The sequence below is a fragment of the Stegastes partitus genome, unplaced genomic scaffold (assembly GCF_000690725.1).
Source record: "Stegastes partitus isolate 25-593 unplaced genomic scaffold, Stegastes_partitus-1.0.2 Scaffold1981, whole genome shotgun sequence".
NCBI lineage: Eukaryota > Metazoa > Chordata > Actinopteri > Pomacentridae > Stegastes > Stegastes partitus.
Genome location: NW_007579712.1, coordinates 17,598 through 44,204, shown reverse-complemented (window position 1 = coordinate 44,204; position 26,607 = coordinate 17,598). Strand labels below are relative to the sequence as shown.

Below are 26,607 nucleotides of genomic sequence, written 5' to 3'. Positions count from 1 at the left end.
AATCCTAAATCTTTCTAAAGAGGCTTAAATCACTTGATTGTCAACATTACTTGTGTTTGTTTTGCATTTTTCAAAAATGAATCCAGTTTACACCCATAAACAATCGATTAAATCGTTTAAACTGGACTCACTTCACCGACAGATCAAACGATAAACAGGATTCGTTTGTTTTGACGTCGACGCTCAGCCGCTGCTCTGTCTGGCTGGTTTAAGAGAAAACCTACAATGAAGGGAGTTGTTTGTTTGTTTGTTTGTGTTTGTTTGTTTGTTTTGAATGAACTAAACAAAGTCATTGCTCATCAAATGTTTCTTTCAGCTTTACTCGTTAGCTTAGCTTCTGGCCTCCGTGTTTATGTGAAAGTGTCATTTAGCAAACAGCTGTGAGCGCGCGTGTGTGTGTGTGTGCGTGTGTGTATGGTTGTGTGTGTGTGTGAGCGTGTGTGTGTGTGTCAGCGTGTGTGATTGTGTGTGTGTAGCGTGTGTGTGTGTGTGTGTGTGTGTAGCTAACTGCTTTATTCAGTATAACTGTGCAGAAATTGTCTCTTACGTTGTTTTCTGCTTTGTTTCTGTGTTTGTTTGTTTGTGTTCTGCATGCTAAAACTTGGCTTATTCCGGACTTGTGCTTTTTGGTAAGTTTTTGTATCTAAGTTTCTGTAACTTTTCGTATTTTAGTTCACGACCCTGAGTTTTGTAGTGATGTAGTTTTTTTTGTACCTGTTGTTTTTGATTTGAAGCTGTTTTGGGGTGTTTTTGCTTTGCTCTGCTTTCTCTCCTCTTTGCTGGCGGCTTCTTCTTCTTCTTCTTCTTCGTCTCTTTGTTTTTTAGTTTCTCTCCTTCATCCACTGAATGACTGTGTGGCTGGTTAACTAGCTGGTTTCTACCTGGTTAGAGCTTCATGACCGACCTGAATGAGCTGCCTGCCTGCAACAAGGAGAGCAGAAACACTAATCTGTTGTCTGTGATTGGACACACATCAGTGGGTCTTTCTAAATTTGAGCCCAACTGCATAAAACCCGTTTATCTCCCATCTAATTTTTCCACTTTTGCTCGACTTTGGGTCGATACCAGAAGCTTGAGCTCCTTGGTGCAGCAGCAGCAGCAGCAGCAGCAGAGTTTCACTTCCTTCTTCTTCCTACTTTCCTGAGACTTTTCCCTCCTCGCCTGGTAGAAGAACTCTGGTTTAAGCTGCAGCTCCGACCTCACAGTTAGATTTACATGCAGTGTTCTTCTTCTGCCATGTAAATAGAAACTGCTTCTTCTGTCGCTTCTTAGACGTCACAGCTTATTAAAAGATTGACGAGACAATCTTTTAAAGCACGTTGCATCCGACCAGATATCGGCAGAAGAAAGAAGTTTTGCCTTCGATGCTTCGACTGAATTTTTTCCTCCTCACTTCTGACTTTAACCCTCTGAACTCCAAGCAGCGGTTTCTGGGTGGTTTTGGGTTTTTTTTCCTCACTGTGGACTCATTTTTTTCACTGTAATATAAAGTCCTGCATGTTTATGGAAACAGAACAACATGAGGAGAGAACTCAGAGATATTTTCTTGCAAACATTTATTTCCAGAACAGGAAGGAAATAGAGGAAGCCCTACATTTCATAGATATTCAGCTACTCACATGTAGATTCGTTGCTATCCCTGCCTCCCTGAATTTTTCTCACGTAACTGCTTGACACAGCCGAGTCACTAAAGGCTTCACAGGTGCACCGTAGAGTACAGAATTTTTTGTGTTAAACAGACTCTATTTAATGCATACGGTTTATTTTTGGCAATTTTCTTAATGAGACATAAACAATAAAGTGATTTATCTTAAATGTTAAGCTTAGATTTGGTGATTTTTCAAGACAAAACGGCAAAAGTCAGGCACCATTAGTTCAAAGACCATCAAAAAGATGAAAGTCAAACCATTATGTTGGTTTTTTTACTGTCTCTGGGTCTGATAAAGGGTTTAGCTTTGGCCTTTCAAACCCACCGGCAGGTTTTGGGGTTCACAGGGTTAAACTCGATCCTCCTGGGCGGACTCCTCGCTTCGCCAGATTTTACTGTGGTTGAACATTTTTTTTACCCAGAAGTTCAGACATAAGCTACTTGTTGAAAGTCTTCACACCACAAACTTTAATCTTTGTTCTGTTTCCTCACAAAGTTTCAAAAGGAGAAAAATTAAACGAATGAAAGACAAAAAAAATGTAAATGGAAGAAATGTTCGACCAAAGCAAACTGACTTCACATGCATCTGGAATTTAAAGCGAGGTCTTTTTAAAGCTATTTTTACAGATAGAGTTCCAGCAGATCACTGAATTATTTAGCAACTGTATGTGATTTCTATCAGTTTGCTGTTCATTTAGTCAGAATTAAGAGAAACTTTGATTAATGCAAGGCGAGACCTGATCATCTCTGTTGATCCCTGAAGGGAAACGAAGCAATTAGAATTTTTGGAGACTTGGATGATATAAAAAATATGCAGATATTTCTCCTTGCAGTGTGTTAAAGATGTATTATGTAGGAGAAGTACTTCCAGAGCTGAGCTGAACCCAGTCAGAGTTTCTATGAGATGTTTATTTATGTGATGTCCCAGCTTCAGCTCCTAGAGACAGACCGTCATCATTAAGGGTTTCTGCTACACAGATTTAAACTGCACTCGGGGAAACACACACAGTCAGTTTAAAAACAAAGGAGCTCATGAGGAAAGATCATTTTCAGGTTCATAAAGCGCCCATAAAACTCCTGGCTGCGTTCTAAGTGTGTGTTTTGTGCCATGTGGTGTTTACAGCAACAGCTGGCTCAGCTGCAGAAGGAGAAGTCAGAGATTCTGAAGAACTTGGCTCTCTACTACTTTACCTTCGTAGATGTCATGGAATTCAAGGTGGGGAAACGCAGTCAGACTCACTGCAGTGTATTCAGAGTGATGGATGTGATGATACTAATGCAGGACTCTCCGTTGACTCCTTTATCGACAGGATCACGTCTGTGAGCTGCTCAACACCATCGACGCCTGCCAGGTCTTCTTTGATATCGTAAGCAGAGACATTTGTCCTTCATTTACGTTATAATCACTTTCCTGCTCTTTATAAGATCATCAGTCGCAGCAAGTGAAGTTTAGTTTTTGGCTTCACCGACATCTGGAAGTTGAGAAAATTTCTATCAAAGTGATTTTTAGGTTCTTTGTCCTGTTGGAAGCAGTGACGAAACGCTGCACGTTTCCTTCTCCTCTGCTTACTTTAACACACTTTTGTCATGAAGAATGCTGATTTTACAGATTATTAGTGATCAAGGAGGTGAACAGCTGATATTTGCTGTTAAAACAACACAAGCTGGGGCGCCGCTATAACTCACCTGGTTGAGCTGGCGTCCTATGTACAGGGCTACAGTCCCGATGTGGAGGTCACGAGTTCAAATCCCGCTCATGGCCCTTTCCCACATGTCCTCCCCCCATTCTTCTCCCCTACTTTCCTGTCTCTCTCTCACTTCACTACTAAATCATTCTTCACTATCAAATAAAGGCACAAAGGCCAAAAAAATAACTTTAAAAAAAAACAAAACTCAAGCTGCAACACAAAACCTCAGTGAGACTAAACCGTGTTAGCCGTAGGTCTGGCCAGTGTTGCTATTTGGTCCACTGCTGTTGAAAACAGTATTATCTGCCATTGTTGTTAGTATCAGTAGTTTTAAAATGACTTTCCTTGATATGCGACAACGCTGCAGCGCTGTAATGCCGCTCTGCAGGTATCGCAGACGAATCAGCCACTTCTCTCATTAGCACGCTGCAGCGCTGCACCGAGCTGTCCACAGATTGTCCACAAAGTAGATGCACAAAGCAAAAGATTGTTTACAGCTGACAGTCCACAGACACAGTAAAGCCTGTGTAATACAATCCCACTGTACAGATACAGTCAGCAGAGGGATTTATTCTGCGACAAGCAAACTGTTTCACCATCAGAGTTAGATAACTTTAATCTGGCTTCGTCTTCTCAGCTAACTGACCAACATCTCTATATGCAAACACAGCGTCCACTCTGGTGATTTAACTCTAAAAATCAGGTGTTCACAGTTCAGTAACCGCAGTTATAAATGACCAACTGCAGAAAGGAGGCGATTAAAATGTGCTCTAAAGTTATGCTGCACTTAACTGTGTGAGGATTTTATAAGCAGCAGCAAAGACGGAACGACGTGGTGATTTACTTTTATTTGTTTTTATAACTCACGTTTTCTTTTCACAGCCTGCATTACCACATATTGATATCGTCACAATATTTAGTTTTTCTTCTTTAATTAATAGGAAATTGACAAGTTTACGTCCAACTTTAAATTCCTTAAAGCTTGTTGTCTCAGAAACAGATCAGAAGATTGTGATGTTAATCGCAGCTTCAGTAAAATCTGCTGCTTTACCTTAAAATCGCAGCTCTGTTCTCTCATCAGAGCCTCGGTGTCCTGAAGTGTTCATGAACTGCTAATGATGCTGATGTTACCTCAGCGGCTGCATCGGGGCCAAAGGATCGTGTTAGAAAACAGATTTGTTTTATTGGGAATCGGCTAAAAAAAAAACATACTGATAATCAAAAAGTGCTAAATGTCTGGTCTGATAATCAACCAGGCCGATAAGCGCTCCACTCCTCTGTTATTATTTCAGAGTTTTGTCTCACCTGTCCAATCGTTCTACTCCTTAACATCTTAACAAACACTTAAATCCTCTGCTGGGGAGATTATCGTTGATATCTGAAAACACCGCCTCGTCTCTCTGATTCCCGCCAGACGGTGAACTTCGACCTGACCAGGAACTACCTGGACCTGGTGGTGACGTACACGACCCTGATGATCATTCTGTCTCGCATCGAGGAGAGGAAGGCCATCATCGGCCTGTACAACTACGCCCACGAGATGACGCACGGCGCCAGGTGACGGAGACCGACGAGAGAACGGCGTCGCTGCGCGTTCACGCCAACCGAAAGGAATAACGGCTGCAGCTTTTGTTGTGAACACGCAGCGTTCTCCGTTAATCTCCACAAACACTCAGCCAAGATTATTTCTGTTTGATGAGCCGTCGGTGGTTGCTATGGTAACCGTGGTTCTGTGTCGCTGCAGTGACAGGGAATACCCGAGGCTGGGCCAGATGATCGTGGATTACGAGAACCCTTTGAAGAAGATGATGGAGGAGTTCGTCCCACATGGAAAGGTACGACAAGTGACAAATCCACGACGTACAAACACAAGGCTCGGCTTCCTTTTAGTTATTTTTATATCTTCTTTTCTCTGTAAATTCTGCTCTTGTTATTAAAACACTGCCACCGTCGTACGTGTCTGCAGTCTGATCTGCTCCCAGAAGATTCTCCTGTTTTTTGTTGTTCTTTATGAAGCTCAGTTACCAAAGTGCTGCGTTTGTCTCAGCAGTTCAGGAGAAACGGTTTCTTCCTCTGCAACTCAGAGCTGAAATATCAACTTAATTAAAAGGAAATTAAAGGTTATAAACATATAACACACCCCCAAGTGAATTAGCGTCGTGTCACATGACAGAGATCTGTGTTTGGTGGTTCTGACATCCTGCATCCCAGCATGGTCCTCCAGCTGCAGTCTGTCAGACTGACAAGTCCTGCAGAGGGCAGTTAGAGGAGCTGAGACGGGCGTCGGAGTTTCCCTCCCCTCTGTCCAAGAACTTCTCCAGAGCTTCTTCAGGAGCAGGACTCTAAACATTGTCAGGGACTCCTCACACCCTCCCCATGAACTGTTTGAACCGCTACCATCAGGCAAACGTTTCTGGAGCGTTAAAGAAAGAACCTCCAGACTGATCAACAGCTTCATGCCACCAGATGTCAGAAAGCTGAACTGCTGATCCAGATATGCAAACACTTCTTTATTTAAATTGCTTTAAGTTATTGGATCCTGAAGAAACGCTCTCTCATCCTGCCTCTACTGCTGTGTATGTACAGCAACATGACAATAAGCTGGATTTGATTTTCATCTATTGCAGACCTGCAGTCTTCAGAGTTGTGAAAAATGTGACAAGATTTTTAAGTTGTTGCTGTTTTATACACAAGTAAATGCAAGTAAAGCGTTAAGGGTTGTATTACGTTACACATTTTCTTCCCTCTAAACTGAATGCACACTAAAAGCTCATAAAAACACATTAAGATGATGGAAAATTATAATTATTGTTAAACAAGACTGATATTGCTGCATTTCGGATCAATATAAACAAAACTAATCAGCCAAGTTTTGCATTAATCTACTCAGAATTTTCAGTTTTTTATCTTTGTGATGTTTGCAAATCAGGAATTCAAACTCAAAAGGCTCAAAGGTGTGTTAACTTTTAATAAGATGTGTAGAATGAAGTGATTTAGATGATTTTAAAGCTTAAATTGGTTAATTGGACTCCACATGTCATAGCTATTTTCCTGAATTGTTGTCACATGACTAGTCAGTTATGGTGTTGTGGTTTCACCGAGGGGCGCAGAATCTTTAGTTTTCTCATAGAATCTGTTTTTGTTTTCCTTTTTTTGTTAATTTTTTAAATGAGACCTTTAGAATAAAGGGATTTTGATAAAATATCTCAATGTTAAGCTCAGATTTGATGAGTAGCAGTAAGAAAGTAGTTCAAGGACTGTTTTTATTTTTTTCTGCCACAGATAAATGATGTAATTTTGGCTATTTTAATAATATATTTAAGTTAATTCGCCTTTCAAACCTGTGTCTGTTAACAGCACTTTATCTGCTCAGGTTGCCGGGAATCAAACTTGACTCACGCTGAGCTCCTGCACGCCTCCAAATACAACAAGAGCAGTACAATAAACACTAAAATAAAGGTTTAACATCATTGGAGGTTCTGATTGCTTCACAGACTGTCCTGTAGAAACATAATCTGATGCCTGGATGTGCAGTTGGTCGTTCTCTCATTCAGAAATCCGACGTCGCGCTCCGATAACGTGGTTGTTATTTGTCCCAAATGTGCCACAAGACTGAGCTGTTCTGTTCGATTTCTGTGTCTGTCCTGCAGTCGCTATCAGACGCTCTGATCAGCCTTCAGATGGTTTATCCCCGGAGGAATCTGTCTGCTGACCAGTGGAGGAACGCCCAGCTGCTGTCGCTCATCTCCGCTCCCTCCACCATGCTCAACCCCGCCCAGTCGGACACGGTCAGTACCAGGACGCCTGCAATCATTCATATATGACCCAAGGGTGCATCCTAAGCCTTTCAACGTGTTATTATTTTAGTTCTATTCAGCCTTTAAATTGAAATTTAAAATCCGTTCACCAGCTTTATGCACGGTTTTGATCATAGCGTCACCAGTAATTCAACTGGAAAAGCCTGAAACCAACCATCTGTCTGTGTTTAGATGCCGTGTGAATACCTGTCGCTGGACACGATGGAGAAGTGGATTGTCTGTAAGTGCTGCAGAAACACTGAGAGTCTAATCACCTGAACCCTGCGAGCTCCCCTTCATGTTTCTCCTCTTGTGTTCTGGCTGCAGTCGGCTTCATCTTGTGCCACGCGGTGCTGAACAGCGACGCGACGGCTCTGTCGTTGTGGAAGCTGGCGCTGCAGAGCTCCACCTGCCTCTGTCTGTTCAGGGACGAAGTCTTCCACATCCACAAGGCCGCCGAGGACCTGTTCGTGAACATCAGAGGGTACGTCGCCGTCCTTGGCTTTCAGATAGATCCGGTAGTAAATCCAGGAGTGGCAGGGAAGGAGGCGGAGGGCTTTTATTGGTCACGTTGCTGTGAAGGAACCCGTCTGCCGCCCACGTGTTGAGCTGTTAGCTGTGGAGCTACTTGATTCACATCTGAAGTAGCCTCCTTGTGCAGCCGTACTCGGCTCCCATTGCTCCTGCAACACGTGTGAGGTAGAAGTTAACATGTCAGGTACCATCTGTGATGAGCTGAATCTACTGAACTGTGTCCAAAAGCGATCCTTCTACTTGAACTTTGGGTAGAGGCAGAAGTTACACTCTGGTGAGAATGAGGTGAAACAATGATGTTAATGTCAACTGTGACGTTTATTCAGTTTCATGTATCTGTTGTCGGGTTTTGAACGATCAAAGCTGGCGTCACTTTGATGGACATGTTTCTCTGTTCTTCCAGAATTTGTTCTTTTAAAATACCTTTTCCGTCCTCGTGTGTTTTCCAGATACAACAAACGCATCAACGACATCAGGGAGTGCAAAGAACAGGCCTTGTCTCACGCGTACGTATACCGTCTTCGTCACAGAGTTTTCATCCCGTCTTTGCTTTTTTTGTTCCGCACATGTTTAAAAAAAAAACCTCAACATAAATCTCATTTTATGGTTTCTTTCACTGCCAGCGTTTTCTGTATGATTATTTTATATTCCTGTTCCCTTTTAGCTTCCCTTTTTTCAACCTGTCATGGCAGCTTTGCTCCCGCCCTCCTGCGTCTCTCTGGGAGTCTCGCGCTGAAGCATCACGCTCTTCTCCTCTTTATCCGATAGTCGTTGCTTTCACCGTTTCATCCTCGGCTCTTTGTCTCCCCCTCTGTCTCATGTCTGCTTTTATCCTCATTACTTATTCCGTCTTCCCCTTTCATCTCCGTTCTCATTCTTCTGCCGTCACTGTCATCTGCGTGCTTCTCTTCCTCTTGTGGGATTGTCCTGAAAGTGTCAAAATACCTTTTAATCACGGCGCTAGTGTGTTTTGATGCTCGGCTCTGACTCGCTGCTGCCGCTGCTGTCTGACTCTCTGCAGAGGCTCCATGCACCGAGAGAGACGCAAGTTCCTCAGATCGGCTCTGAAGGAGCTGGCGACCGTTTTAGCCGACCAGCCCGGACTGCTGGGTCCAAAGGTAACGCAGAATACCGCCTTAAATAGCCCTACTGTCAGTTTTAAAGCAGCTGCAGCTCAAAGCAAGCAACTTGAGAACAGTTTTGTCACCTTAAAACAATATACTACCACATTAAATAGCTGAATATCTTGCTCTAAGTGGTTACTATCACAATACAAATATACTGTATGAAATAACAAGAGGTCTTCATCGAACAAAACTGCCCTAAAAAAACAAAAACATCACCTTCAAGTAGCTTTTAGCTCCTCAGATTAACTCTGAAGTAGCTGGCGACCGTTTTAGCCGACCAGCCTGGACTGTTGGGTCCAAAGGTAACGCAGAATACCGCCTTAAATGACCTTACTTTTAGTTTCAAAGCGGCTGAATGAACGAAATGTCACCTTAAAAAAGATGAAATGCCACAACGAATAGCTCTTAGATAGTTATGTAGTTTATTGACTTAATATCACAATACAAATATACTAAAATAACTTTACATAATAGCATAAAAACACATCTTCCAGGTTAGTTTTTACATTATTGTGACTTAATAAATCATATGAAGCTGCCTTAGAATCTAATATATCATCTTAAATAACCTCTAGTTCCTCATTTTATCAGCCACCATGCTGCTGTTGGTTTAATTAACCAGATCTGCTCACAGAAGAGCAAAACTACGTGTAAAAGTTTAAATAAGTGAATTATTCTTTACTTATGCGACTGGATTTTGTCACGAGTCCAAGACGGAACCACAGAACGTTGTCACAGAGCAAAAACTAACAAGGTCAGCTGTCCTGCGTGGCAAAAGAGTCGACGCAAAATCCAATTAAAATTTAACTCTGCTTTGTAATTTAATGCAGCGCACAGCACGATCTTAACCCGCTGAACCCCACGCAGGTTCTGGACGTGTGATTAGTTCAAGGATCGTCTCACAGCTGAAAATCCAACAGCTTCTGGGTTTGATAAATGCTGTCATTTGGACAATGTTTTTTTGTTTATTTGTGTTGTTTTGTTTTTTTAAGACAGCATTCGTTTCAAAACCTTCAGGCAGGTTTTGGAATTTTTAGAGTTTAAATGCTGCAATACTACCTTAAAAATAGAGCAAACAGTTCCACCACCTTAAAAGCCTTGTGAGGTGCTCTGTCCAGATGGAGACTAAATGAATATTTATGAATACATATATTATTGCATATTTGGTTCAGAGACGTCCTGCTGCTCTTTTTAATTTATCCTCAAGTTTTCAAAGTTTCTTTTCATCCTCTTTAAGTCCGCCTCCCTCCATGTTTCCGTCCACCAGGCGCTGTTCGTGTTCATGGCGCTGTCGTTCGCCCGTGACGAGATCATCTGGCTGCTGCGACACGCAGACAACATCCAGAAGAAAAGCACAGATGACTTCATCGACAAGTAAGAACAGAAACACAGCAGCACGATTGTACGCATGCAGGGTTTAAGAAAAACAGCAAAGTGATGAGAATAGAGAATAAAAACAGATTTTTTTTTTTTAAATAAATGGTCAGACGTGAAGGAAAATAGGGCTGCAAGGTGGCTCGGTGGTTAGCACCGTTAGCACCTCACAGCTAGAAAGTCGCCGGTTGGCGTCCCGGTGAGGACACCCGGGATCTTTCTGCGTGGAGTCTCCATGTTCTCCCCGTGCAGCGTGGGTTCTCTCTGGGTTCTCCGGCTTCCTCCCACAGTCCACAAACATGTTGAGGTTAATTGGTGATTGTAAATTGTCCGTAGGTGTGAATGTGAGTGTGCTTGGTTGTCTGTCTCTAAGTGTAGCCCTGTGATAGACTGGTTACCTGTCCAGGTGAACCTGCCTTCACCCTGAGTCAGCTGGGATAGACTCCAGCCCCCCATGACCCTGGTGAGGATTAAGGTGTAGAGATGATGGATGGATGAAGGAAAATGCACTTATTTCTGTGTGAAGGCAGATCAGTCACACCTGTTGTTGTGAGTTGTTCCTTCTGAACCGTGAAAACCCTGATCGTCTATATTCACACGTTCACACCTTGGTTAACCTTCACGCTCTGTACTTGGCTGCTTGTGCATCTTCAGGCCACTGATGTGTGTTTGTGTGCTTTACAGACACATAGCGGAGCTGATCTTCTACATGGAGGAGCTCAGAGCTCATGTCAGGAAGTACGGCCCTGTGATGCAGCGATACTACGTCCAGTACCTGTCCGGGTTCGATGCTGTGGTGCTGAATGAGCTGGTGCAGGTAGGAGCACTATAAAACACGCTAAACACGAAACCTAATACACTCTTGCAGATGTTGAACTGTTTTTCTCCATTCAGTTATTTTTAATTTGGTACCACTTTCCTTCTAAAGCACAGTAATATTTAATTTGTGGGGCTGTAATGATTTCACCACACATGACTTCTACAGTCTTCATTTTGAATTAAAATTTCTTGTTGCCTGCATATAAACTATTTGCTGTCTTCCCTACGCAGTATTTAATCTCATTTTCCATCGTCTCTGTCAGTAAAAAGTTTTAAAGTCTCCCTTTTTGTCCTTGTTGAAAGCTGAATCAATAAGATTGTCAGGTATAATAGACATTTTCCACGCTGGTCTGTCTAACCATCTCAACTGTCTTTATTTAACAGAACCTGTCTGTGTGTCCAGAGGATGAATCTATAATCATGTCTTCATTTGTCAACACGATGACGTCCCTCAGTGTCAAACAAGGTGAGCGTCAGAGGAGGATTCGTAGTGTTGGTAATACTGCAGTAGGACTATGTAGTGACAGTACTGATGGTGGTAAAGGTCAATGTTAGGAAGATTTGAAGTTGTTGTGTTTGTGTGTTCCAGTGGAGGACGGAGAGGTGTTTGACTTCAGAGGGATGAGGCTGGACTGGTTCAGGCTACAGGTACAAATGTCATCCTCAAATTAATCTGAAATACTTTTCTAAAGGTTGGAGAAGTTGTTCCAGTGAAGCGAGGCTTCCACAGCTTCATATTAACCCTCTGAACCTCAAGCAGTTCATGGGCGTTTATTCCTATGGGGGTTTTTTTACACTTTTTTTCCTCACTGTGGATGAATTTTTTACTGCCATATAAAGTTCTGCGCCTCTTTAGAAACAGAACAACATGAAGAAGGAGGAGAACAGAAGCAGTTGCTCAAGTTTTTTTTTTTTTTTATTCCACAAAAATTTTAAAAACCCGGAATTAGCATGTACAGCAAGTGTTACCAACGCTGGGGAAAATATTGATCTACATATTTCAGATATTTTTCTGTGTGCATTCTTATTTTTTTCCCACACTGTCTGCTGTGTGTAAACTCAGCCTGAGGAATGTGGAATTTCTTGTTTTACCCAAAATCTCATTAGAACGAACTGTTTGTTTTTGGCACATTTTTAAATTATATTTTTAGAACTTTTTTTTTTTTTTTTTGAATGAAATGTCCCAATTTTTTCTGACTGCTCTTTAAGTCACACATGATGAGTTCAAGGACTGTTGGAAAGCTCAAAATCCACCGATTATTTCTGTTTTTACAGTTTCTGACTCGAATAATTGGTTAATTTTAGTGAGTTTTTAAAGATAAAGTACCTTCAAAGTGGTTCAGAGGGTTAACGTTACCAACCAGTAACTCAGTAGAAATGAACAGCGGTGAGTTTTCATCTCTTTCACGTCCTCCTCACACCTCGTTTTGTGTTTTCCTCTCTGCAGGCGTACACCAGCGTCTCTAAAGCCAGCCTCGGCATCGCCGATCACAAGGAGCTCGGAAAGATGATGAACACTATCATCTTCCACACAAAGATGGTGGACTCGCTGGTGGAGATGCTGGTGGAGACGTCGGACTTGTCCATTTTCTGGTGAGGCTAACGAGGCTGGTACGCAGGATGCGCTGAGATAGCGAGTGATTCTGACCATCTCCTGTGTTTTTTTTGCAGTTTCTACAGCCGAGCGTTTGAGAAGATGTTTCAGCAGTGCTTGGAGCTTCCATCGCAGAGCCGACACTCCATCTGCTTCCCTCTGCTCTGCACACACTTCATGTCCTGCACACACGAGCTCTGTCCCGAGGAGGTAAAAAAAAAAAACACACCTACATGTACAAACACACCATCTGGCTGAAGCCACACTCATGCAGGATTAAGTTTAGAAAGAACACTCCCTGTAATTTAACGCCTGGATCCGGACACTACAGGAAACTGCATTATGTGGTCTGTAATAGATAAGAGCCTTCAGCAGCTTAAAGCCAAAAGCCTCCCGAGAGGCTGGGATACTTTAACCTGGCATGAAGTACTTATTGATCATGTGGTATGTCTTACACTTTCCGAGGATATCGCTGTCACTGCTGTGCGATGTGAAGAGACGTCCTTAAATGCACAAATTAGAGAAACAGGATGCTTCAGAACTTGCCTGGGAATCGTTACATCTTCAGCTCTTTTTTTTAAGTTAAACTTTTCTGACCGTGCAACCCGACAAACAGCTTTTTGTTTTGCCTTTCTGTTAATTACAAACTAAACTAAACCAAATTCATACGTCATCTTCACAGGCAGTAATCAGAGTTGGTTCGTTAATCGTTTCCAAAGCAAATTAAGAATTTTGGATCTGAAAGTCAGAATCCCGAGCAGTTTGTATTTTTGCTCCGGTCACATTTTGCTCACTGTGGTTCGTTTTTCACTGCAATATAAAGTCCTGCACCTCTCTGGAAACACAACAACATGAAGAAGAGCTGCAGAATCATAAAAACATATCAAATGAAAGTTGCATTTCTTTAATTACTTATTTTACTAAGATTGAATCAACATGTACAACTTTTTCTTCAGCAGCTAAAGATGTTACCAACACTAGAAAAATCAGTGTTGGCTCCACATCCTGTAGATGTTTTACTGTTTAGGTTTTAAACTTGTTTCGATGCTCGTCTCCTCTCTGCTCTGCAGTTCAGCTGAAAAGTCCCTGAGTTTGTGTCACGTCGCTGTCGGTCAGACTGGATTCAAAAATGGCTTCACGGCTGCAGCAAGGAGCACAGAGTTTTGTTTTTTTTTTCCAAAATCTGGTTACTGAAAAAGTCTTATTTCTGGTGAATTTTTATGTAGATTAAAATGATTTTGATGAAATATTAAAATTTCAAGGTTTGGTTACTTTTCCAAACCAAACTGTGAGTCTGGTGATGATTTTCTAATTTAGGTGGTTCTGATCAAAGCTATCATGCCTTTCAGACCTGCTGGAGAAATTTAGAAAGTAAAATATTCCTACAAAAGCTGTAGCGACCTGCTGCTGCTGACAACAACCACTTCTATCAGCTTCTACAGATCTCCTGATTGTGTGTTTGTTTTTGGAGGATTGTGTTTGACCTTTTCATTTGAACAAAACTCCACACGAAGCAGATTTTTGTTAAGAGGAAAAAGTAGAACAAGAAGAAGCAAAAACTCTGACATTCACTTTAAAATACAAGGTTGTCTCTCCTGATGGGATTAAGATGACAGCTGTAATCGTGACTAATTATTACAGGTGAAAAATTACACAAGAGCTTGGCACAGGATTAAATTCACTGCAGCTCCTCCACAGAGATAAATCCAGTTGACATGGGGATTTAGATTCATCGAGTAGAGAGACGCATCGAGCAGCAGTTGTTGATTGTTGTGCGGTTCTTGCTGTTAAATGATGTTATCTCGACATTAACATCGACTCCTGTGTGTGTTTTTGTGCCTTCGTCCTCAGCGCCACCACATAGGAGATCGAAGCCTGTCGTTGTGTAACATGTTCCTGGATGAAATGGCCAAACAGGCCAGAAACCTGATCACCGACATCTGCACCGAGCAGTGTACACTCAGCGACCAGGTAGGAGCTCAGGGGCAGGAGTTTAGAGGACGCCTCACAGTCTGATTCTGAGGCCATTGTCACATCTGTACCTTAAATATAAGGCTAAAGAGGTGCGCTTGTTTTTTAGACCCTCGTAAGCAGTCAGAAAACACACCTTTAACTCCACCTTGTTGGACAACATGAGGCTTTACAGCTAATCTGCAGCTGGTAGATCCAGATCTTATCTCAAAGTTCAGGTTCAGGATCAATCGAGGCACCTTTTATCTGATCGGTATCAGCACAGACCTGAGACCGATCCTCTGTTTCTGATTGATGGCAGATGACATTCATCCTGCGCTGACATCATTTTAGGCAACGGACGCATAATCTGGGCGTAAAGCCACCTCAGGAACTCCATCGTAGTCCATCCTGGTTTGTCTTAAACAGTTGAGTTCTGGTTGGAGGTCATGAACCTCCTCAGAGTCTCTGTCATGGTCCTGTTGCTGCTAAACTCCCACAATGCTCTCTGCTGCCAACATGAACTGTAGTCTGAGTGACGCCTCCTCTGGCCTCTACAGGATTAAACAGTGAGAGGCTCCACCTGGTGGAACAACCAGGTACTGCAGCTGGTCTACGATACGTTTACTGACATCGTGTTGAGAATACAGGTTTTCTCCACCTGTTGGAGCCTCAGAACATCCAACCCTCTATCTCTACATTTAGACAGTGTACTTCTAGATCTTTCAACAAGGGTACAGAACACCTACAGAACATTTAAGAACAGAATGGAGGCAGAAATCCATCTGTAAGTTGAGTAACTTTAAGGTACTTTGAGTGTGCTAGTATTGGATGGATTGATCGGATTGGGACTTGAATGACTCGGGTTGGATCAGTGGCAACAGAACCTTGATCGAGACGTCCCTTTCTATTTTCTGACATGCATGTCCTTCGTCTTCTACCCCAGCAGCTGTAGTTTTTTAATCGATTAAGTTATTAGCACCAATTAACCCTTAACGTCTCTGATTCGTACTCAAACCAAAGTGTAGAAACAACAACTCTTGGTCTCTCCAGGGCTTTTATTCTGGACTGTTTGTTGGCTCTGTGCGTTCATCAGATAACCAGCAGAAACTCCAAAAAGCTACTGGTCCCAGATGAGGAATCAGGACGGCATCAGTCTCATCTGTCTGCATCAGATATTCACCCGAAGGCAAAACAGTGCTTCTCCCAAAATGTTCTGTTCTTAAGAGTCTGATTTTTAATATCTCCGGTCTGTGAGAGTTTTGAGTTTATGAACTACTGTTACGTGACGAGTCAAAATAATATTTCAGACCATCCATCTCAAAGAACAGTAAAGACGTCTTCAGTTTTTACTCGGTGCTGTCAGAGACAAAGATCTGAAACTTTCCTCGTATTAAGCGGCTCCTCAGAAACACCTGACCGCACAGTGATGCTATTACACGCTGTCACATTAACGCCGCGAGCCTTCTGTTGACGCCGAAAGCTCCTTAAATTTATCCGTCGGCGTTCCGGTTTGAGAAAAGCCCGCGAGCGATCAGCTTTTCCCATCGGCGTCACTGTTACTCGATCTGTCTTCTTTTGTGCAGCTGCTTCCGAAACACTGCGCCAAAACCATCAGCCAGGCCGTGAACAAGAAGAGCAAGAAGGCGACGGGGAAGAAAGGCGAGCCGGAGAGGGAGAAGCCGGGCGTGGAGAGCATGAGGAAGAACAGACTACTGGTCACCAAGTCAGTACCGCGACACTTCACACCTTTGCTTTCTAGTATTTTGCTGTCTAGAGACAACTGCCAGCTTCAGCTCCAGCCTGCTCTTCGTCTCTCTTTCCGCTTCTATTAATAAGTCATTGATTCTGTCATAATTATTAATAATGAATCGCTGACCTTGTTTTTTATTGTTGGTAAAATTCCCATTAGCGCCATTAAAGCATCCGTCTCTGTAGCAGTGATGATAACAGGAACATTCAGCTGTTTGTTCTCATGTTAACAGCTCAGAATGACGCCGTGGTGCTTTGTACGCATTAAAAACCCCATTATTGTTCTGCTACACGCTGCCGTTCGTCTGCTCGTTTGTTTTTCTCTGCTGTAAAACAAACAACACAGATTATTAACTGTCTTTTTCTTCTTTTCTTTTTTTTTTCCCCTCCTCTTCCAGTCTGGATAAACTCCACACAGCGTTGTCCGAACTCTGCTTCTCCATCAACTACGTTCCCAACCTGGTGGTGTGGGAGCACACGTTCACGCCGAGGGAGTACCTCACCTCGCACCTGGAGATCCGATTCACCAAGTAAACAAACACAGAAAAGACGAATCATGTCCAGTTTAGGGTTTCTCGACAAAAAACACCTACATCTCAGTTAGTTACATACGAGACATGAAGTTTTCCCCGAAGAGGAAAACTCATAAATTCACACGTCATCTCCAGACGGTAATCAGCAAGCAAAGGTCAGAGTCGGTGCTTTTAGCATTTTTTAGAAGTTGATTACTTCATTTTGGATATCAACTCTCAGAAGCAGTTTCTGGGCGTTTTTCTCTTTTAACCTTCTTTCTTCACTTTTTCTTACAATATGAAGTCCTGCACCTCCATGAAAACAGAATAACCAGAAAGCAGGAACTCAGAAATGTGTTCTGTGCAGTATGAACAAGATATAATCCCATAAATGTTTTTTTTGTTCAAGCTGAATTTTATTTAATTACTTATTTTACAAAAAAAAAAAAGTACAACCTTTTTTTCAAGTGCCCACAAGTGTTATCAACTATAAATGACTAAATAGTGGCTTTGCATACTATAGATATTTACCTATTTTATATTTTATTTTACATTTATTTTCCTTCTCTCTGCTCTGACTAAACACTGCCTGCAGTTCAGGCGAAAAAACACCCTGAATTTTTGTCACGATTACTGGTTGCAGCCGAATCACTAATAACTTCACGCTTTCACAGAGAAGCGCAGAATTTAAATTTTTTTAGAGAATCCAGTTCGAGTAAATGCTTTATTTTTGGCAAGTATTGAAACAAGAGACACGTAGAATTCAGAGATTTTAAGTAAACGTAGCTTCGTTTTGGTCAGTTTTCTGGAAACTGATGAAATGGTCACAGAATAGTTTAGGGACTATTATCCAGCAGCCTTACTGTTGATTAATGCTGCTTTAGAGGTGAATGTCTTTGAAACTTGCTGATGGGTGTTGAGGGTTAATTGTTGGAAAAGATGTAAGAACATAATAATTTTCACGACACCAATGTAGAGCCGACTGTGTTACAGGTTTTCATAAGGGCTTGCTATTTCTATTTTCTAAACTTCACCTCCGCCATCGCTCGCTTTAATAACCTCCGACTGTCTTCAGGTCCATAGTGGGGATGACCATGTACAACCAGGCCACCCAGGAAATAGCCAAGCCCAGCGAGCTGCTGACCAGCGTCCGAGCCTACATGACGGTGCTGCAGTCCATAGAGAACTACGTCACCATCGACATCACCCGAGTCTTCAACAACGTGCTGCTGCAGCAGACGCAGCACCTGGACAGCCACGGGGAGCCCACCATCACCAGCCTTTACACCAACTGGTGCGTTGATCAACCGTACAACTTGGTCTTTGTCCAAAGCATCTCCTAGAACGTAAATATTTAAATAACTTCAGTAAGCAGGATTGGATGTGGGGTGAAGTAAGCAGCATTTCATAAAGACGTGCAAGGATTTAACCAACTGAACCTCGAAAAGTTGTTTTTATTCACTGTGGGTTCATTTTTCACAGCAATATAAAGTCCTGCAGCTCTGTGGAGACGTAGTGAAGGAGGGACAACTCGGCAGCGAAAGTTGAATTTCTTTGACGAGTTATTCAACAAAAATTTTAAAAACGTGATCAACATTCACAGCTTTTCTTCCTGAATGCCCACAATGTTACCAACACTGGAACAAATCTAGTAACTCTCCCACCTACAGATATTTTACTGCTTACATTTTAAACCAGTTTCCGTACTCGTCTCTTCTCTCTTCTGTGGAAACACTGGCTGCAGTTCAGCCGAGGAGTTCCTGAATATTCGTCACATGACTTTTGGTTTCAGCTAAGTCACTGAAAAAGCTCTGAATTATTTGTTTTTTTACAGACTATTGTTGCATAAACGGTTCATTGTGGGTGAAATTTTAATTAAAGGTGATTACGATGGAATATTTCGACTTTGAGCTTAGATTTGCTTCATTCTTCAGTCGAAACCAAAAGTCACAAGTTTGAGGTCCGTCTGACAGTTAAATTCACTTCTACCTGTTTCTAAGGCTTCTGGCTGATAAATGGAGTTATTTTGGTGATTCTTCTAAAAAGATAACCTGCTTTCAAACTTGCAGGTAATTTTTACCGTTCAGAGGGTTAAAAAGGGGAGAAAAGCGACGCGTACGTCTGAAACACCGGCAGATCTTCCCAATCTGACAATAATTCATTCAGCTGTTACCGACGGCGGCGCGGTCTATAGGAGATTATTTTAAAAAGAGAAATGAGCAGTTGGCTGGTGAGCAGCCAGCGAGAGGCTCCGACTGATGATGGAAGTGCAGCAGAGATACCGACCGAGCTACTGAAGAAGAAGAAGCGGCACTTGAACCACAAAGGCGAACGCTGCGGCGCTGCAGCTCGCCGTGTGTTGCAGGCAGCTGCCATCCGTCTTTACATCAGCGCAGCTCGAGGGTATGCAAATGAACACAACTGTTCATCAGCATGCAGGTCGGCGAGGACCAACGAACCCAATCATGTGCCGGAGTGACCGACCGACTGGTCCTGCATCGGAGCGCTGACGTGTTCACACATCAGCAGCTGTAGAAACCGCTTTATTAGAACCACTAATGGACCAGATTCTTCTCATTTTTAAGGCTGTGTAGCAGAAAATCACGTTTTAGTGTCACAGCATCGATGACAGGCAGAAACTGCAGGTTTAGTGTTGGATTTCTCAACTACTTTGGATTTTTTAAATGATTTCAAATATCGGATGTTTCTATCTTTTATCCCTAAAAAGTATTTTTAAGTCTGTTAATTAATTAATTTACATAACAATCCTCAAATGACTAGTAAATAGGAAAACGTGATATTTTTAAGATTGATTTGATCATTGTGACTGTGATTGGGGCTGGATCCAATAAATATCTGACTATTCGGTCGTTGTGGTGGTATCCGGATATCAATTTTGCGATTTGAATATTCGCCAGTCTGCAGACATTCGTCATTAATTGGGCCCGAATATCTAGAACCCAGAGGTTGCCACTGGGACCAGACTGTGGAAACACTGACTACGATAATCATACGTCACATTTTAAAAGTGTCTGATCTCTACAAATCTTCAATCTAATTAGAAACTACAGGCTGTGAAGTCTGAGCCCGTCCATCAGATTAATTCAGACTTTTACAAATAAGCTGAAATAGTTGTTTTTTTTCCTACAACTCTAACAAAATACTGCTACTAAAACATTGAATCTCGTGGTTGTTGTGTTTCTTTTCTTTTGATTTCTCTAATATGAGCATCTTTGTGTTACAGCTTTTGTAATGTGAAGATGCCACAACAGAAACTTGTCACAGATGTTTCTAGATGTGTTTAAAAAGTTCTGCTGCAGACTCCGCTGACGTCGTCCTGTGTTTGTGTTGTGCAGGTACTTGGAAACGTTGCTCCGTCAGGTCAGCAACGGACACATCGCCTACTTTCCCGCCATGAAGGCCTTCGTTAACCTGCCCACGGAGAACGAGCTGACTTTCAACGCCGAGGAATACTCAGACATCTCCGGTACAAACTGTTTATCGCACAGACGCTGAGTCACCGTCTCGTGTGAATACTTTGCTGATGAAAAACTCGAGTTTGCAAGTGAAAAGTTTCCCAAAACAAAGCACAGAAGATATTAGTCATGTGCACACGTACACGTCGGTACGGTTCAGAGATCTGCCGCTAAAGTTCCACACGTGTAGTATTTTCTGTAGAAAGCACGTGTAGAAGTGTTAAAGTTGTGTTCTTCCACAGAGATGCGCTCTCTGTCGGAGCTGCTGGGGCCGTACGGGATGAAGTTTCTCAGTGAGAGCCTGATGTGGCACATTTCATCTCAGGTCGCTGAGCTGAAGGTAAAAACACTCACAGACATTTACTCACATACAAAGCAATGACAGGAACTAATGCTTCTTTTTCTTTCTTTAATGTAAATAACTGTTTCTGCAAAGATGACACAATTCATTAGATCCAGAACCAGAAAGAATCATCAGATGGTCAACTTTCCGACAGTCCTTGAACTAATTGTGTGTGAAATGGAGTTCTGTCTGGAAAATGTCCCCTAATTAAGCTTAAAATCACCAGAATGACTCTGCTCTGCACACCTCATTTAGATGCAACTTGCCTTTCAAACGCTTTTGAGTTTGGACCCTCTGATTTGCAAACAAAGAGCAAACAGATTTTCCGAAGTAAAGAAAAGATGAACGTGAACAACAGCATGACAGACATGCTGGTGTTGTTTTACGTCGTTTATCCGACTTTTAGTGTTTATTTAGAGGAAGGAAAGATGTGATGCACAGTTACCTAAACCTAGCAGTGGGTTTGAAGGGGTGTTATCTTGGACAAACGTCACACTTTAGTGGAGCTAGGAAGTGTAAAAACAGAAAGAATCATGGGGTTTCTGATGGTCCTTGAACTGCTCACGTGTGACCTGGAGTCCAAATTGTGATATTTCATCAAAATCACTTCATTCTACGTGTTATTTTTTTAAAAATCACAAAAAATAAACCATCAGGTCAAACCAGATTCTGTGAAAACCTAAAGATTTGTTGCTCCTCAGCGTAACTGAGACGCCTTTAATCATGACAAAAATGTCTGAAGCTGTTTCCTGACCTGCAGGCTGGTTAAACAGACTACATGGTAGCTGCAGAAAGTATGTTTTATGTGTATAATATTACTTTTGTGAGCTTGAACATTCGGTTTGGAGGCTTACACGTTTAGAGTTGTGCCTTCTGTTTTGCACGTTTCAGGTTTACGAAGTTTGCGTTGAATCAAACCAGCGCATGTTTGCTGACGACTCCACGCTTTGTCAGATCTTTGCAAGAGAATCACAGGATCTCAGGGAGGGCAGCACATTCAGCTCGTGACTAATCAACATGTTTTTCTGTTTAATATGTGTGTCACGGCTCCGCTACTCTGCAGGTTGAATACAAAACATTAGAACAGAATAAATACACAAATGAGGACTGAAGAGACTTTTAAACTGTGAATCTGTTTGGAAATAAATGGCCTTAAAAATCTTTAAGAATTAAGGATGATCGTGCAGAATAAAGGGAAGATGTTCTAACTGCTGGTGTGTTTTGTAGAAACTGGTGGTGGAGAACATGGAGGTGCTGACCCAGATGAGGACGAGCTTCGACAAACCGGACCACATGGCCGCGCTCTTCAAGAAACTCACATGTAAACAAAAGACACACAAACGTGCTCACATGCAGCATCTATCCGCACAGATTCTGATGTTTGTTACAGTTTTAATTCGATGCCGAGTATTAGAACAAAAATCTGAATGATGAATAAAGATGAGATCTTATAGTTTCCAGACACGGCAGCGTCTTTATGTTTGCAGAACGAATCTTCTTATGAAGCGCGTTGTGTGTTTGACAGCTGACGTTTAACTCCTCAGCAAAGCCTTTTGTTGACTCTGCTGACGGTCTTCACTCGTCTGTTTGATTTAAGAAACCGTGTTTGGATTTTCTTCTGTTGTTAAAGATTTGCTAACACTTGCTCTAATCGTAATAATACAGAACGAGACACGACGACGTCTTAAAGCAGCCGTGCAAACTGGTGACTGATCAGTATGTAACTGCTGCTGTCGTGGACTGACCGTCTTGTGTGTCTTTGCAGCCGTGGACAGTGTTTTGAAGAGGATGACCATCATCGGCGTCATCCTGTCTTTCCGCTCTCTGGCTCAGGAGGCTCTGAGAGACGTAAGCTGTTGTGATGAACACGTAGTGCCATCAGAAGGTTCAGAGAATGTGTTTAGAAAAAAATCAGATTTAAATCTGGCCACTAAACCTATTTTTACATTACTTGTCTTAACACTTATTGATGATCTATTATTTGTCCTCTGTTTCTTTTATTCATTTTATGTGGACGTGTATGTTTTGGGCTTTTTCAGCAAACCATTTTTAACAATCCTTACAGGATTTATTTTATCAGCAGACTTAGATTGTTTTACTGCTAAAGCGGAGCGACTTGTTAAACAAATAAAGTTCCTGCTGAATCACCTGACCCTGCATAGATCAGTTTAATGGCTCTTTCATGAACCAATTTTGGTCTTTTCAAGGACTATGAAGGGTTTTAAAGATCCCACGGTCCCTGTGAGCCCAGGTGCTGTGTTTTTACCCAAACCTGACTCAAGTTTGATAAATAGAACATGTAATAATAAAGAAATGATAAATGTCTTTCTAAACTACAACATTTTTTAAATGCTTTTTTTTGCTCCTGATCCGATCCGAGTCATTTATTTTGTATGTGCAGACACTGTTTTCCTGGATGATGCACACTGTAAGTGCAGTAGACTAGCTGTAGCCACTTCCGTGTTTGAAAGCAGAGAGCATTGTGGGAGTTTAGCACCATGACAAAGTCTTCTGTGACACTTAATGACGTCTGGCCAGAGAACATGGGATGTAAACAAAGAGTTGACTGTAGCTTTCTGCTGATACTGGACCACGTCTGAAATCACAAATGTGCATCTGTACGTGGCCAGAACTGGATTTTCAGAAAGTGTTGCAGATGTGGAAGGAGCACTGGGAGCAGAGTATTCCTGCACAAAGTCAGGACAAGTTGAACCAGCTGCTTTCTATCGCTGCAGTCTCTGAACCTTTTGACTACACGTTTAATTGTTTTGTAAGATTTCCTCCGATGCTCCGTCACTCTCTCAGCAAACTGTTTCTGTCTCTCCAGGTGTTGTCCTGTCATATTCCCTTCCTGGTCAGTTCAGTGGAGGACTTCAAGGATCACATCCCCCGAGAGACGGACATGAAGGTAAAACTCGGTCGCAGACACAAAGATTAACGTCCAGACTCTCCTTGTGTTCACACGTGGACGTCTCGTCTGTCTCCAGGTGGCCATGAATGTTTACGAGCTGTCGTCGGCAGCGGGGTTGCCCTGCGAGATCGACCCGGCGCTGGTGGTCGCTCTGTCCTCTCAGAAGAGCGGTGAGTCAGGAAACGCCACCGCACACAAACACACAGACCCAGCGTGGCGGCCGCACAAAGCCTCAGTGTCGGTTTGTGTCCGTGCAGAGAACATCAGCCCAGAGGAGGAGTACAAGATCGCCTGCCTGCTGATGGTGTTTGTGGCCGTTTCCTTGCCGACGCTCGCCAGCAACGTGATGTCGCAGTACAGCCCCGCCATCGAAGGTAGGCGCCGCGCGGCCGCGTTGTTTGTGGCGTCGACAGATTGTGTTTCGGATCAATTTCGGCGACTTTCAGCCGGATTTCATGTTTGACGCATGACGTGGTTGAAGTGTAAATGAGGAGGAAACACAAAACGCCCACTTGTGACTGTTCGCTGCGAATCGGCGCCTCAGAACATCAACTGTGATTATTTTCGTCCTCAGTTAATCTGTGTTTATGTCTTTATCTAACTGATTAAGAGTTTGTTTGTAGAACATGTGAAATTTCCCAGAATCCACATTAACATCTCCTCCAGGTGTCTTATCTGTCCGACCTTCTGTCCAAAACTGACTCATGTTCTGTTTGCTGTAACATGAGCCTTAACAGGAGCAGCCGATTCTCCCATTTGGCATTTTTGCTTCGTGTTTTATTTACTCCTGTGTCATTTTTCCTCACTGGGGCCTCATTTTTCACTGCAACATAAAGTTCTGCAGCTCTGTGGAACCAGAAAGAACTCAGAAATGTCTTCTGTGCAAAATAACACAGTTAGAATGACAGAAATCATTAAAATAATAAATAATGTAAGTTTAATATTTATTTTACAAAAAAATAAGAAACCCCAAATCATCACGTACAATATTTTTGTGTCCACAGTTTTTTTACAAATATTGGAAATAATGTTGTGATTCAACAAACTATAATGTTATCTGTGTTGTTTCTACACCTTTCTTCTCTGCAGCCTGCAGGTCAGAGAAGAATAAAAATGTAGAATAAAGTGACTTTGATTAAACATCCTGACTATTAGCTTAGACTTGGTCAAGTTTTCTGACATCACAGATGAATGATTGGGCTTCACAGGATTAATCAGCTGTTAAAATTATAAAATATAATCAATAAATTGTTGCAGATCTCGTCACTACAAAAGAAAAATGACGATACGTGATGTGCTGCAGTGTGTTTGTGCTTCAGATGGTAGAATACGTGGTCCTTCATAGCAGTAATAGTGTTTCTAATAAATAAAGACAATAATAAACCTGCATGGAGGCACCGAGCCGGCTGAGAGGCTCAAACACTTCACATCCTATGAAACATAATTCACTGCTGGGATGAAACTGATCTGCATGTAAATGACTTCGACCTTTTGCCCTCCGATTAATTCATTTATGTGCACAAGAGCCGCACCGCCATCTTCATTAGTGTGTTTTTTTTGACGTTGTCGGGGATTTCTGAAGGTTTGTTCACCCGCTGTATCCTGCTTAACCTTATTTGTTTCATGCATTTCACTGAAAAGACTCATTCAGTCAAATGAACCTGATTTTTTCCGACAACAGAGACACACCGTCGGAGTCAAAAGAGGCTTTTGATAAGGTATCAAAGAGATTCGTCACTCAGGGATGGATTATCAAGACGTTGACTTCTAACAACCTTGAAATGAAAGGCGCCACTGTTAATAAGGGACATTTGAAAAGGATAATGAGTTGTAATGGCTTCACCATTGTTAGTATGCAGAGCGCATATTAGGCAGCAATTGGTTTTTCCGTCCTGATACACGGCAGCAGTGCAGGTCTGCTTACCGCCGACGAGCTCGCAGCTACATGCACACGCTTTATATCCTGCTGCAGCTCGCACACGACCCGCGATCTGCATGAGACGGAAGTCAGATCCACGTTTCCAGCTGCACTGGTGGATGCAGGTTTTCTATTCTGGAGTTCCTCTGCTGTGAAAGTCACGTGTCAGAAATTAAACCGGAGTTAATTGATTTTCAAACGCCAGCCATGACTCGTGTTTCCCGAGCTGACGATGTGTGTTTGCTGCCCCCTGCAGGCCACTGTAACAACATCCACTGCCTGGCCAAAGCCATCAACCAGATCGCTGCTGCTCTCTTCACCATCCACAAGGGAAGCATAGAGGACCGTCTGAAGGAGTTCCTGGCTGTGAGTCCAACACAAAGCATTCTATACAGCTTTTATATTGTCGTTTATTTAGAATCCCATATTGCAAACCTACAAATAAATAGATTATAAAATCAAGTGAACCAAAGGCAGTATAACAATTAAACAAATACAGTCTAAAATAATGAATGCTCATGCTTGGGATAAAGAGAATCAATTTTCCGCTGCTCTCCGCTGTCGTCTTTAAAGAGGACGTTTAAAAGAGGTCGCTGATCTGCTGACCTGATTTCCCTCCTTCCGTTGCTTCAGGGCTCCGACTGTCAGCGATCTGTCAGCTCCGGTTTTCAGCCGAGACTCTACAAAGTCTCCGAGGATCTCAGGCTACGTACAAGCTAACGTGTAGCTAAAGAGGTCAGATGTACGGCGTGGAGAAAACAAGATCTTAGAATCCGCTCTGAAACATGCTGGGAGTTGTGCTCACCGCTCTTGGTTCGAGTTAAAACGCTGTCGGTTCTGATCGTCTGGAGCCAGTTAACAGGTTTATGTTTCATGGCTGCTGTCTGACCATCACAGAACAGGAAAAACCCATCGTAGGTGGAACCAGCAATGAAACGCTGAAATACATCAGCGCTCCTGCTGCACCATTAATTATGCAAACAAGTTTTATAAAACCGTTTGAGTGAGCAACGTCCTGAGTCATCCAACATTTAATATCTGTCCTTATCAGACACCGTTTTCCTGAATAATACACACTTGAAATACCTTAAAGTTATTAAAATTAAGAATTTCTGCCTCCAATCTGTTCCTTAATGTTCTGTAGGTTTTCTGTAACCTTGTCGA

General features: G+C 42.4%; 1 protein-coding gene across 3 annotated transcripts in view; it reads left to right on the top strand.

Moving 5' to 3' along the window:
* nckap1 (NCK-associated protein 1) overlaps window positions 1-26,607 on the top strand; it is a 44,777-nt gene that overhangs the window by 15,002 nt on the left and 3,168 nt on the right. The window contains exons 3-29 of one of the 3 annotated variants that reach the window (XM_008303322.1): window positions 2,772-2,864; window positions 2,959-3,015; window positions 4,751-4,893; window positions 5,081-5,171; window positions 6,987-7,124; window positions 7,326-7,374; window positions 7,461-7,617; window positions 8,117-8,173; window positions 8,689-8,785; window positions 10,062-10,168; window positions 10,853-10,985; window positions 11,372-11,453; window positions 11,577-11,635; window positions 12,435-12,580; window positions 12,659-12,791; window positions 14,433-14,552; window positions 16,121-16,257; window positions 16,682-16,813; window positions 17,871-18,089; window positions 20,152-20,282; window positions 20,514-20,611; window positions 21,842-21,935; window positions 22,380-22,462; window positions 23,442-23,522; window positions 23,602-23,695; window positions 23,783-23,899; window positions 25,700-25,809. In XM_008303322.1, the coding sequence (XP_008301544.1) occupies window positions 2,772-2,864; window positions 2,959-3,015; window positions 4,751-4,893; window positions 5,081-5,171; window positions 6,987-7,124; window positions 7,326-7,374; window positions 7,461-7,617; window positions 8,117-8,173; window positions 8,689-8,785; window positions 10,062-10,168; window positions 10,853-10,985; window positions 11,372-11,453; window positions 11,577-11,635; window positions 12,435-12,580; window positions 12,659-12,791; window positions 14,433-14,552; window positions 16,121-16,257; window positions 16,682-16,813; window positions 17,871-18,089; window positions 20,152-20,282; window positions 20,514-20,611; window positions 21,842-21,935; window positions 22,380-22,462; window positions 23,442-23,522; window positions 23,602-23,695; window positions 23,783-23,899; window positions 25,700-25,809 (2,958 nt within the window). Of the gene's footprint in view, window positions 1-2,771; window positions 2,865-2,958; window positions 3,016-4,750; window positions 4,894-5,080; window positions 5,172-6,986; window positions 7,125-7,325; window positions 7,375-7,460; window positions 7,618-8,116; window positions 8,174-8,688; window positions 8,786-10,061; window positions 10,169-10,852; window positions 10,986-11,371; window positions 11,454-11,576; window positions 11,636-12,434; window positions 12,581-12,658; window positions 12,792-14,432; window positions 14,553-16,117; window positions 16,258-16,681; window positions 16,814-17,870; window positions 18,090-20,151; window positions 20,283-20,513; window positions 20,612-21,841; window positions 21,936-22,379; window positions 22,463-23,441; window positions 23,523-23,601; window positions 23,696-23,782; window positions 23,900-25,699; window positions 25,810-26,607 lie in introns of all 3 variants that reach the window. The other 2 variants (XM_008303323.1, XM_008303321.1) reach the window with 2 other exon arrangements.